The 14,584-nt window shown below is 37.5% G+C and overlaps 1 protein-coding gene across 1 annotated transcript in view; it reads right to left on the reverse strand.

Annotated features, from left to right (window-relative positions):
- The window catches only part of LOC126190780 (dnaJ homolog subfamily C member 13), a 362,669-nt gene that overhangs the window by 166,860 nt on the left and 181,225 nt on the right, over positions 1–14,584 (reverse strand). The window contains exons 20-21 of the mRNA XM_049931321.1: positions 6,564–6,718; positions 4,171–4,372 (exon numbers count right to left, since the gene is read on the reverse strand). Coding sequence (XP_049787278.1) covers positions 4,171–4,372; positions 6,564–6,718 — 357 coding nt within the window. The remainder of the gene's footprint in view (positions 1–4,170; positions 4,373–6,563; positions 6,719–14,584) is intronic.

The raw sequence follows: 14,584 nt of genomic DNA on the forward strand, positions 1-14,584 counted from the left end.
TCAGTCTGAACGTGCTGAAGTTTGTGTGGCCAGTTCTATGTCTACAGCTACACTTTGTGAACCACTTGTGAAGCATACGGCAGAGGATACACCTCACTGTACCAGGTATTAGTGATTTTTTCCCATTCAATTCATGTATGAAGCACTGGAAACAGATTGTTTAAACAGCTCTGTGCTTGCTATGATTAATCTAATCTAATCCCCATAATCCCCTTGGGAGCAACTGTAGGGGGTTGTAGTATATTCCTAGAGTCGTCATTCAAAGCCAGTTCTTGAAACTGTGTGTCAAGAAAGTGTAGGGAAAGTTTCTATTTATCTTGAAGAGTCCACCACTTTAGTTCTTTCAACATATCAGTGACAGTCTCCTGCAGAGCAAAGAAACCTGTGACCATTTGCGCTGCCCTACTCTGTGTATGTTCAATATCCCTTGTTAGTCCTATTTGGTCCAGGTACCACACACTTGAGCAGTATTCTAGGATGGGTCACTTGAGTGACTTGTAAGCAATCTCCTTTGTAATCTGTGTTTCCCTAATATTCTACCAACAAACCATAGCCTGCTACCTGCTTTACACACAACTGAGCCTATGTGAACATTCCACTTTATGTTGCTACGAGCTGTTACATCCAAATATTTGTATAAGTTTACAGATTCCAATTTGTGACTCACTAACATTGTATTTATAGGATGCTATGCCTTTTCATTTTGTGAAGTGCACAATTTTATATTTCTGAACATTTAAAGCAAGTTGCTGATCTTTGCACCACTCTGAAATCTTGTCAAGATCATCAATATACAACACAAACAGCAAGGGACCCAACTCACTTCCCAGGGGTACACCCAATAGTTACTTCTACATCTGTCGATAACTCTCCATCCAAATTAACATGTTGCGTCTTCCCTACCAAGACATCCTTCACCCAGTCCATGCCAGGCTGTATGGCTTTCTGGACATCATGTGAGAAAAGTGCGAGCTGTGTTCCACATGATCTATGTTTTCAAAATTCACGCTTGTTGGAGATATCTCACTATTTTTGAGCTCAAAATATGTTCTAAGATTCTACAACAAATGTATGTCAAGGATACTGAATGGCAGTTTTGTGGATCACTTCTGCTGTCCTCCTCCTAGACAGATGTGACGTGTGCTTTCTTCCAGTTACTGGGCACAATTTTTTGTTCAAGGGATCTACAAAAGATAGTTGGAGGAGGGGGAGGGGGGTGCTTCTCAGCCCTGAATCAGTTAGAGAATCTGATAGAGATTTCATTGCACCTAGGGGCTTTGTACAATTTTAACAATTTCTGCTGTTTCCCAATGGCAATGTCACCAGTATCTATTTCATTCATCTTTTTAGTGGTATGAGAATTAAACTGAGGAAATATTCTTGGATGTTCCTTCATAAAGGAAGGCAGTTTCATCACCATTGTAAATCTGTTCTGGGACAAATCAGTTCTGTTTGATGTAAAAGGGGCATTAAACAAGTTACGCAACAATTTTTTTTCCTGAAAGCATGGTGATTTTACTCAGGATTCCAACACACCATATTATTTCTCTTTTGGTTACACACCATATTGTTTCTCTTTTGGTTACAAATTTCTATTTTTCAACATAATCTCTGTGCAATGCGATGGCCTTATGCCACCTTACTGGGAGGGCCTGTAAACCCACATGGTACCATTCTACAGTTCAAGGTCAGAGCCAACACCTTGCTGTACAAGTGATCTCCTGATCATCCATGAACTGCTTCCCACAGAATGCATCCTTCATTGGGACAAATGGATGCAAGTTAGAAGTGAGAGATCAGAGCTGTACATTTATGTTTACTTCCCTGTGGAACTCCTGGTAATACCCTGGTCTCTGGTGAACACTTGCCATCAAGGACATCATACTGAGTTCTACTACTTATGAAGTTTTCAAGCTGCTCACAAATCTGGCAACCTACACAAGATGCTTATACCTTCATTAACAGTCTGTAGTGTGGCACCATATCAAATGCTTTCCGGAAATCTAGAAATGTGGAAGTACGGCATCTGCCTATTGCCCTTCACGCACATTTCACGATATATTATGTGACTGAAGGGCAAGCTGTGTTTTGCATTAGTACTGCTTTTTAAAACCATACTGATCAGCAAACATAAGCTTCTTAGTTGTAAGAAAATTATGTTAAAACTGAGAATGTGTTCAACGATTCTGCAGCTAACTGAAGTAAGGGATATTGGTCTGAAATTTTGCAGGTCCATTCTCTTACTCTTCTTGCATACAGTCGCCACCTGCAATTTTCTTCAGTCGGTGGCATCTCTGCACTGAGCATGACATTCACTATAAATTCAAGCTAAGTAAGGGACCAATGCCATTGAGTTTTGTACAACCCAATTGAGATTCAATCCAGACCTGGCAACTTATTTGCTTTCACCTGTTTGTTTCTGTATGCCAAGGATGCTTATTACTGTGCTATCCATACAGGAGTCTGTTTGATGGTCAAATAACAGCATGTTTGAACGATTCTCTTAAGTGAACAATTTCTGAAGCACAGAATTTAAAGCTTCAACTTTCATTTGGCTATCTTCAACTTCCACACTAGACTGGTCAAAGAGTGTCTGGACAGAGTCCTTAGACCTGCTTAGCTATTTTGCATAGGACCAGAATTTTCTTGGGTTCTTGGCCAGACCTTTTGCTAAGATGTGACAGTGGTGGTGGTATGCTTCACACAGATCTTTTGACAAATGCACGAATCTCCACCAAGTTTCGATTATCATTTTTGCACTCTCTTTTGAACCCAGAGTTTTAATGTCCCTAAGTAATGTAATATGACTGTAACATTCTGGCTGCAAGTACCATGGATGATGTGCTACCGTAATTTGGTACAACAATGTCCTTTGCTCTGACAACAGCACTCTTCGCAGGGGGGAGGAGGGAGGGGGGAGGAGCACCTATGTTTTATTGTTATTGTGGGAGATAAGAAATGCCAATTGGACATTGTGCCTTTTTGAGGTCAGATAAGTTTGCATATACAAGTAATTTGAAGTGCAGAGGTCAACATGTAATCATGATTATCAAGAATAAAAATTGAATTTGTGGAAAAAAATTAAGGTAAATATCTTTACGAACCTTTACTCAATCTTTGATCCTCGGACCTTCATAAAAACTGTTAGTGTGTTCAGCAATACAGTACAAAGTGATTTCTTCGCGAATTAACAAACTGGGCGAATCTGCTACTATCACGGTCCGAACGATGCACAATATTTCACTCTCAGTTTGTATGTTCAAGACGTTGCCTAAGCGGCCAGTTTGCTAGTTAGAAGATATCATACTGCCACCGTTGTTCAACCTTATCATTATGAAAATGTTTCCGGAAAAGAAAATCTTACGGTGACTTAATATTGTAGCTGCTAAAGGAGAAGGTGTCTTCATCGCAAGTTGTAGCAGTTCTCTCTGACTTTACCTGGTGTTCTCCGAGAACCAAAGAAGCAGAAACCTCTAACCGCCAACTCAGCCTGTACCTAACTCGTTCTCTCCTTACAGCAGCCACAAAGAAAACACGTTCGTACATAGTCAAATTTTTCACAGAGTGTTTGTAGTAGACAGGTAAAAATAATGTATGCAGCTAGGCAAGAAATTCAAAAGAGTTTTTTAATGCAGTACCTGTCTTATCTTTGTCAAAGACAAAAAGTCAAAGAGCAAGTTAGTTAGTTAAGTAATTAATTTTTGTTTTTGCGTAGCAGTTTCATTTCAGAGTGCACCAGTCTCTGCTTCCTCAGCATCTTCCGAATTTCGTTGTTAAACCATGGTGGATCTTTTACATCCTTTATCCACTTATTAGGCACATAACTCTCCAGACCATGATTTACTATCTGTTTAAACTTTGTCCACAATTCCTGTAAGTTGGTCTTGCTGGAACTATGTGATGTTAGTTCACTGTCTAAGTGGGATGCTAAAAATATCTTAGAAATGTTAAAGATCTCATAAATGTAAGAGATTTCAGAAACAATGGTCCCAACTGTGAACATCTAGTTTTCAACTCTCTCTCTCTCTCTCTCTCTCTCTCTCTCTCTCTCTCTCTCTCTCCCCCTAGTTAAGTTTGTGTCTACACACACACACACACACACACACACACACACACACACACACACAAAATTTGTGGCATTTTACCGGCATAAATGCACTGTCCACTTACAGGTTCTTTGATAGGCCAGTTTGGAAATTTACGAGTGTCACACAGATGGCGTAGGTAAAATATATTGCAGAAAAGTTCACGTTCCAGTTGTGGATATCTCACAGCTGGGATTGCACAGTATGAATACAAGGCACGAGTATTGCTTCTCAGACGAGGACTGAAGTCGGCAATGTGAGCAGCAACCTTCTCAATCAGCATTCGTCTGAAACAGTTCCCATTCACACAAATATATTCACACTCAAAATCAATAGGTTTGAAATGGAATGAATGAATGAATGAATGAATGAAACATTAAGTGAGTACAATAAAATAGAGAGACTGACATTAAAAGGAAGAGGTGTGACAGTGCGATGACTTCATTCTGAAGGAAATAACAAAACTTTAAGACACCGGGTAAGTCAATCTGACCCTAAACATTCTATCTTCTTCCCAAACCCTCAATCCACTGTATTTGCTTGGTGTGAACTGCTAAAGCTTTCTCTGGTACTCTCCCCCCTGTTGTCTCCCCCTATCCATAGAATTGAACCCTCCCTCCTTTTGCACCTTTATAATATGCTTACTTCATCCAGACAACATTCACTTTAGTTAAGTCACAATAACAAGAAAACAAGGAATATGTATATGTTCCTCCTCCACACCAAATTTCCCCACCTCTCTCTCTCTCTCTCTCTCTCTCTCTCTCTCTCTCTCTCTCTCTCTCTCTCTCTTTCCTTTGGGAGGGGGGAAGGGGGCAGATACATATTACTCATTAACTGTGTTGATACGCACTGTCTTACAATATAAGGAAAACCAACTGTTCTTCAGTGCAAAGAGGACTGAAATCAGCAAAATGAGCTGAGCAGCAAATTTCTCAGCCAGAAACTGTGTGTGCGTGTGTGAGAGAGAGAGAGAGAGAGAGAGAGAGAGGGGCCTTGTTCACCAAAAGCTTATACTGTGACAGTCTTTTTGTAGTCAGCATCTCCACTATATGATGAGTAATGAGTTTCCTTTTCATAATATTGTCACATTCCATCCTGCAGTACATGAAATAAGAATTAACAACTATGATACAGAGCTGCTTTAAGTACAAAAAACTGTCATATTCATTAAGTATTTAAACTAAAAAGAGAGAGAAGATAGATGAACAATACTACAAGGTATATACCAAACACATCCTGTTTCTAAGTTCCCTCTTGTGCCTCCATAGTACTACTCTTCCTTCCTTTAAATGAAGAGATCCAGCAAAGCACAGACTGGGTACAGATGGCATACTATAGTAAGTGAAATTGTCAACAAAAATTCCTTTCCGTAAAACACGTGGCTAAAGTTATTTACATTGTAATAACAGAGGACGGTACCATTAATTCAGCCATTCTGGTCACGCTTTATAGATAGTATGGACACTTTCAAAATGTGTGTGTCTAGTATTTAAAAGTACTGTAGTCTATTACGAAATTGAGTTTTATGTATAGGAAAACAACAATGGATCTCCAGTTGATTACACTCAACAGTATCACTGGCTCTATCAGTGTGCAGCTGCCTACCCACAAAGGTCTGAGCTCAGGCATAATTCATAGTTCACTTGGAAGGCTACTGGAATTGAGAAGTGAACTCTCAGTTTACAGATCTCTTTGGTTCCACCATGTCTTGTCACAAACAAACCATATCACAAACATATGGCTTGAACATGGCATGGTAGTTGCAATGTTATTATCTGCATTGCAAGAGTGCAACACACATTGTGCACACCCCCAGTAAAGCAATGGGAAATAGGTGATAGCAGTCGACAAATAATCGCACATATCAATAATGTAGCACACCACCTTAAAATTGCTCAAATGAAAGAGGCTTCTTCATCAATATGAAATGGCAATCATGGATTGCCCAGCAACATCCACGACAATATCTTAATAATGGAATATAATTACAGGTCATAGCAAACTCGCCAGCAGCGTCAGAAACTAATTCCTGAGAAGAGACTCGGGCTTGTTGGCTTAGCGTTCATTACTATCATCATTATTACAGTACCTTAGTTCCCAAAACCTGTTTCTTAATGGGAGCACATACATTTCAACCTATACTTGTGTGGTGGTTGCGTACAAGGCTGATAGCTGTAAGAATGAGTCTTTCAGGAGGGTGCTTGACAAGGGCATCCAGGCCCAGTGACCAGAATCATGGTCTGTGTAGCCATTGGCTATCATTTACGATACAGATAAATGTCCCAGCACTTAACAATAAATTGAAATTTTAGTGACCGAGGTCACAATCATTCTGAAACATACTTCTTACATCTTCATTTATAATAAATATGGAACTATTATGATAATTATATATTTAATAAGAAATATATTTTCCCTTTTACAAAATATTAATCACTTAAATTAATTACTGAACTCCAAATTTATTTGATGTACCTCATTTCACTATTCCAGATAGCTTCAGGTGTGTCAAATTCACCTAAATATATCTCAGCAAATTTGTCAGCTCCATGATTTTCCAGGTAACTTATCATTGCTTCTGGCAACAGCTGACCAAGAATGCTCCTCTGCATTATTTCAGAAACATGCACCTAGTGACAGAAAGAAAGTAACAGACAAATACTACACACACTTCAGTTACACAAACTTTGTTTGAACTTCCACATCAAAAGCACTTCCTCATGAAATGAAAAGTAAAGAAGGAAATTAAGAATAGGGTTTACATTCCATAAATAATCACATCGAGAGAGAGAGAGAGAGAGAGAGAGAGAGTGAGAGAGAGAGAGAGAGCTCAGGCCAGACAAAAGTGTAAAAAACTGGCTGCCACTTCTTCAAGATGGAAAACCTTTGCATTCACCTTAGTTGATTTAGGAAACTGTGAAAACCTATACCTGGATAGCCATACACAGATTCGAATTTTCCTCTACTCGCACACTTGTAATCCGTGTGTTTTCACTTCACCACACATTCCTGGAAATTTTTTTGGGAAGGTTTTTTATGCCCTGACAAATTATCTTTATTGCTGCAAATTATGTCACAAAGAAATACTCTCATCACTGTTTTGATTTGGAAACAAGAAAAAGTCACATGGAGTGATGTCTACGCTGTAGGTGTCTGGGGCAAGAATGTGATCTGATTTTTGGTACAAAACTCTAGAATTGATGGAGCCTAGTTGAGAGGTAAGCTCTCATCATGACAGTGTCGAGCTGTCTTGTCATAACTGTGGTCTCTGTTCTCAAACTTTCTTCTACAAAATTCTCCAAATTGAGATTACAACCTGTTCTGCAGATTATCTGATAGTTTATCAATGACTATCGCACACCAGATCTTCTATTTTCAAATGCAAGTGCCACAATTTGAGGTCAAATACTTTCCTGGTAAAGAGTTATCTTCAACTGATTGAAAAGCCACTCTGAGAACTGTGTGTAACAGTACATGAAACCTGGAGCAACCAATATGATTGCTTTAGAAACTTCAAATAATTCCTTGAATTCCTCTCCTACTCTCTTCACCCATAATATTAACTTAAATGACCTAATAGCCTAACTAAAATTAAGGATGCTACACAGTTCAGCAATTACACAATGTTGCCTTTTCACTCTTTTTTTTTTCCTTTCTTCAAAAGTCTCATTTGAGTTGGATCTGCATATGTAACACTCTCAATCATTTCAAAATCTTCCTACTGAATTTTGTGCACTTGAACTCTTACTAATATTTTTCCTGGTCATAGCTATGAATGATTCTGTAGATTTTTTGTTAAATATCTTCCTTTTACATTCCATTATACAGTTAGCCCACAGAATTTGTTGTCTGTGCTTTCATTTTCTTGGCTGTTGGTACTCCTTAGCAGTTAACCAACTCCTACTGAAATATGCAACACACTTTAATCCTTTGTAAGATCAATGCAATACAATTTGGCTGAGTAGTAAGAAGATTTAGGTATAACGACCAGTTGCTGACATCAATAGACATGGATTAAAGGAAATATTCTGGCATTCACCTGAAGTGATTTAGGTCAAATAGCCAACCCATTTTGATCTCCAGCCATGGATTACTCCAGAGGATTTGGTAATCAGGAAAAACAAATCCAACATTCTATGGATCAGAGCAATTAATATTAAATGCCTTAATTGGGTAGGCAGATTTGAAAATGTGAAAAGAAAAATGAATAGATTGACGTTCAGTATGTTAGGAATTAGTGAAGTTTCAGGGCAGGAAGAACAGTATTTATGACCAGGTGAGTAGAAAGCTATTAACACAAAATCAAATAGGGATAATTAGGGGTAGGTCCAATACTGGATTGGGAAACTGGAATGTAGGTGAAGACACAAGCCAAGACCCGCTACTACTGTACTAACAGTGTAGTTGACAAAATTGAAAGAACATATTATAAGACAAAACAAATTATTTAGTTTTTCACGGGAGATGAAAATTTAATTGGGATGGAAGACTGTAATTCAATAACAGGAAATGCATGAGAAGGAAAAATAGTAGGAGAACAAGGATAGAGGAAAAGGAATGGAAGGGGAATCTTTCTCATAGAGTTCTGCACAAAGCATAATTTAATCATTGCAGACACATGGTTTAAGAATCAGAAAAGAAGATTGTACACATGGAAAATACTTGGAGACCCCAGAAAGTTTCAAAGTGATTATATAATGGCAAGAGAGAGACAGACTCAGATACCAAATTTCAAGCTACAAAACATTTCCATGGACAGCTATAGACTCTGACTGTAAACTATTGGTTGTAAACTCCAGATTGAAATCGAATGCTGTAACTGTCAAATTTGTGAGACTGCCATTTCTGTTCATACATTAAGTTTGGACTTAATTCGTCCACTAGATGGAACCCAACATGCTAGTATGGCTATACGAGCAGTTGTGAGAGCAGCCTGCCAGCTGCGCCCCTGTTAGAACTAATGACTATATGGGCCTGAGTACAAGCCTCCACTGGCCACTTGTGTGTTGTCCGTTGTGTGTACCTTTATCATGTAATAGAGTTACAGTGTTCTTGAGTTATAAAACTGGAGACTTTTAGATAGGTTGGAAATTAAGGAGTTAGCACCTGAGCAAACTTCAAGATCTAGAGGTTGTTGTAAAGAAAGAGCAATAGCCAATGTATGGATGAAACAATGGAAAGAAGAAGACTGGGTAGCTTTGAGAGATTAAATAGAAAAGACAGCAAAGGACCAAATAAGAAAAAAGACAAGGCTCACTAAAACACTTGGAAATACACAAGATATTGAATTTTATTGATGAAGGAGAAAAATACCTTGCAAATGAAGCAGACAAAAGGAAGGTGAATAAAAACTGAAATTGACAGAAAGTACTCAATGGCAAAGCAGGAATGGCTAAAAGAGAAATGCATGGCTCTGGGAAATATAGGTGCTAATACACAGGAAAATTAGATAAACGTCTGGAGAAAAGAGAAGCAGGTCCCTGTAATAAGCAAAAAAAGGAAGGACCAAAGATGAAATTGCTATACAGAAGTGCTACACATGGGGAAGAAACTTTAACACTGTGTTATGGAGGGGGAGGAGAAAGTAGATGAAGATGAGATCAGAGACATTCTACTGTGAGAACAATTTGACAGAGCACTGAAAAATGTAAGTGGAAACACAGCTCCTCAAGTAGACGGTATTTCCTCTGTATTATTGAAATGTTTGAAAGAATTAGACAAAGTATCGACAAACTTCAACAAGAATTTAATAATACCAGTGCCAAATAAGACGTGCTGATGACTGAATATTACCAAACCATTAATTTCTTGAGTCATGTGTGAGAAACACTGATACAAGTTATTTACAGAAGAATGGAAAGATTGATAGAAACTGACCTAAGAGAAGATAAGTTTGGGTTACAGAGAAATTTAAGAACATTTGAGGCAATACTGACACTACACTACAATGTATCTTAGAAGATACACTGAAGAAAGGCAAACCTACATTTATAGCATTTGTAAATTCAGAGAAAACTTTCATAACACTGACTGGAATACATTCTTTAAAATTCTGAGAGTAGCAGGGACAAAATATGGCGAGCAAAAGATATTTACAACTTGTAAAGCAACCAAACTGCAGTTGAAGATCATGAAAGGGAAGCAGTGGTCGAGAATAAAGTGAGACAGGACTGTAGCTTATCCTCCATATTACTCAATCTGTTATTGTGCAAGCAGTCAATGAAGCAAAAGAGAAAATAAACAATTTATCATACAAGACCAGTGTCACTACCTGATTGTTTGTTGACACTGCTGTTATCTAAAGGAAATACTAACTTTCTGAGATCAAAAGTAAATAAAGGAACACTTGGACAAAATTTCCACTTGGTGTAATAAATGGCAGTTCTCTTTAAATGTAGATAAATATGAGAAAACAAAAGAGAAATAATCTGATATTATTTCAATTACAAGATTAGTGTTGAAAATATTAAGCACGTCACATTAGATGAATATTTAGGGAAAAACAAAATGAAGTGGGACTGAAATGTAAAATCAGTACAATAGAGTGCCAATTATATGAATGTCAGTCAACCAAATGACCACACAATTACTCACTCACGCATGCCGTCTTTTCTCCACTACACTCCAGTAGATGTGAATGAATGCTAGTGTCACACGTATCTTGACACACTACTAAACATAAAACAGAAGCCAAGCTGCCAGCCACTGAATTGCAGCCAGTTATGGCAACGAAGCATACGAGTGTGGGATTTGTGTCTGTGTTGAGATGCCATGATCGGCCTCATTTGAACTCTTCTGTCTGGAGGGTGAACGTGGAGTTGGAGTGGCTGCATGGGACGGATATAGGGTCCCATATTGGTTTGATTCCTGTGGATGCTATCCATAGGTTGGACTACACTAGGCATGGCCTTCACCTCAATAGGAAAGGGAAGGGAAAACCGTCTGGGTTGATTGCAGAAAACTTAGGGGGGGGGGGGGGGGGGGGGGGGGACACTGTCACAAGTGGTAAAATACCAGTGGTCACAGGTGTTAGAGGGATGCCTTTTTTAAGGTAGGGAAGGTGGAAAGAAAACTAGCTTTAAGAGAGATTGGCAGACACATTCAGTTTGAGAAAACAGATGAACAGGAGTCAGATTTTAGCATACAACCTCCATTTAAACAATGTTTAACAGAAAGTAATCAGAAACTACCAGTTCATCTTCGACGAAGCAGTTATAATCCCATTAGTATGCAGTATCAGTTATCTGCATCACACCAGAACATTCCGGGACTCAGAAATAAAGTTGATGAACTACTCATTTGTATTGATGAAATGAATTCATCTAACCAAATTGACATAATCTGCATCTCTGAACATCAAGTGACCACTGATATAGATATGTTAGACATTTCAGGATTTAAGCTAGCTTCCTACTTCTGCAAAGAAGATATGAATGGAGGAGGAGTTGCCACATTTATTAAAACTGCCATAAATTCAAGAACATTGACATTAATAAACTCTTTTTAGAGCAGCATCTAGAAGCATGTGCAACATAAGTAGAGTTCCATAACTGATCCTAAATAATAGTAACTATTTACCGATCACCTGCAGGAAATTATAATCTATTCATAAATCATCTAGAAGCTCTTTTGGGTTATTTAACAGGAAGAAACAAAGAAATTTTGATTGCCGGTGACTTTAATACAGATTTTCTAATGCAATCTTCCAGTAAACATTTACTGTTGTCTTTCAATCTAACTCACACTGTAAACTTTCCAACTAGGATCACTAAATCCTCAAGGACAGCCATTGATAACATTTTTATAGACAAATCAAAGTAACAAAAATATTTCAGAAAACCTGTTATAAATGGACTATCAGATCATGACATGCAGCTCCTTGTTTTAGATGTAAATTCTAAGCTGATTATCAAGACTGCTAAATCTGAGTACAGGAGAGTAGTCAATCAACCAAAAATTGAGTGTTTTAGAAAACTGCTGAAAGATATGAACTGGAAAGATTTTTATAGTGCTCATGACATGAATGAAAAATATAACACATTCATGAACAATGACAGTACCATGTTTGAAAACTGTTTTCCTCTAAAAGTTACTCAAATTAAACAGAAGTCTTTAATAAAACCATGGATTACACAAGGAATAAAGATTTCCTGTAAGACAAAAAGGAAAATGTATCCGTCGACCAAGAATAGCTCCAATGCTGATGTTTTAGCTAAATACAAGGAATACTGTAAACTATTAAAAAAAGTAATTCAGACATCTAAACAAATGCACTATGAGAAGAAGATAGCAATGTCAGGGAACAAAATAAAAACAATATGGGATATAATGAAAGAGGAGACTGGTAGAACCAGAAAGGAACAGGAGCAAATATCATTAAGGGTATATGACACATTAGTAACCGATGGGCATAGTGTGGCAAATCTATTTAACAATTACTTTATATCCGTTACGGATAGAATGGGATTGTCAGGATCAGTAAATAATGCCCTTGAATATCTGAAACTAGCCTTTACAAATAGCTCCAGGTACATGAATATGTCACTCACTTCACCAAAAGAAATGACTTCCATAACAAAATCTTTAAAAACAAAGCATTCTAGTGGTTACGATGAAATATCAACAAAGTTAATTAAGGCATGTTCTTGTGAGTTTAGTACAATTCTAAGTTACTTGTGTAACCAGTCAATTATAACTGGGACATTTCCTGACTGGCTAAAATATGCAGATGTTAAGACTATTCAAGAAAGGGGATAAAGAGATACCATCACACTACAGACCGATTTCACTTTTGCCAGCATTCTCAAAAATTTTCGAAAAGTAATGTACAGGGAGCTTCTCAACCATCTGACCACAAATAACATATTATCAAGAACACAGTTTGGATTTCTGAAGGGTTCTGATATGAAGAAGGCTATTTACACCAACAGTGAAAATGTACTTAATTCATTAAACAACAAATTACAAGCAGCAGGTATTTTCTGTGATTTGTCAAAGGCATTTGATTGTGTGAACCACAACATCCTTTAAATTGCAAAATGGTTCAAGTCATACCTCGCTAACAGGAAACAAAAGGTTTCAGTGCAAGGGACTAGTGAATTAAGTCATCAGTCATCATCAGAATGGGAAGAAATTACATGTGGTGTCCCACAAGGATCCATCTTAGGGCCATTGTTTTTTCTTGTGTACATTAATGATCTCTCATCAGTTACACTGCCAGAAGCAGACTTCATTTTGTTTGCAGATGACAAGTATTTCAACAAACAGTATGTCGAGTGTAGTTCTAGAAAGATCTGATAATGATATTTTCATGGATATTAATAAATGGTTTAAAGCCAACTCACTGACATTAAACTTCGAAAAGACTCACTATATGCAATTCAGAACCTATAAGAGGTTTCCACCCATCATATGCATAAAGTATGAAGAAGAGCAGATAGAAGAGGTTGACAGTCTTAAATTCCTGGGATTAGCAGACATAGGCAACATAAAAATGAAAAAGCTTGCATACTTTGCCTACTTTCATTCCATAATGTCATATGGTATATTATTTTGGAGTACCTCTTCAAGTCACGCAAAAGTTTTTAGAGTCCAAAAGCGTGTAATAAGTATTATTTGTGGAGTAAATTCACGGACGTCCTGTAGAAACCTCTTCAAAAAACTGGGTATACTAACTACTGCCTCTTAGTATACTTACTCCTTAATGAAATTTGTCCTAAATAATATATCTCTTTTTTCCAACAAACAGCTCAGTTCATACATACAATACCAGGAACAAAAATGATCCGCACAAGGACTTACAAGCACTTACTTTAGTTCAAAATGGGGTCCACTACTCAGGAACACTCACCTTCAATAATCTGCCAGCAAACATAAAAAATTTAGTTACAAATAAAGATCAGTTTAAAAGGAGCCTGAAAGACTTACTAGTGGCCAACTCTTTCTACTCCATTGACGAATTATTTAATAGAAACAAATGATGTATTGTATATACTCATACTATTAGTATTGTTATTTCAGCTTAAAAAAAATTGACATGGTCCAATCCACGAGGATCTACTCAGCATGGATCTATGGAATGAAAAACTAATCTAATCTAAACTAATCACATGTATCTGTTACTCTAGATGATGGAAGTCAGGCAAGCCTACATCAAAAACCATTAAAAGAATTCTCAATGTAGCCAATCATTACTGGAAGATTGTGACCTTTTAGCAAACAATTACGTTAAAAAGTTTTACTGGTCTTTCTACCCTCAATTTTTGGGTACTTAGTGAAAAAGAACTGGCACTTACATTAATACAGTAACAGTCAACTATTACGCTATCGACAGTATGTCACATGGGACAAATCATAGCATTTGGGATCTAGAGATGACTGGCACTTCACAAGTGCCAAGAACTATCGCTCAAGAACAGCTATGTTCATTAAGAAATCCAAATGTGTTATCATAATTTGGTTCTGTTTTGCTTTAGGGCACAAAAAACAACTAGGGT

This window comes from Schistocerca cancellata, chromosome 6 (genome assembly GCF_023864275.1).
Source record: "Schistocerca cancellata isolate TAMUIC-IGC-003103 chromosome 6, iqSchCanc2.1, whole genome shotgun sequence".
In the NCBI taxonomy this organism is placed as follows: Eukaryota; Metazoa; Arthropoda; class Insecta; order Orthoptera; family Acrididae; genus Schistocerca; species Schistocerca cancellata.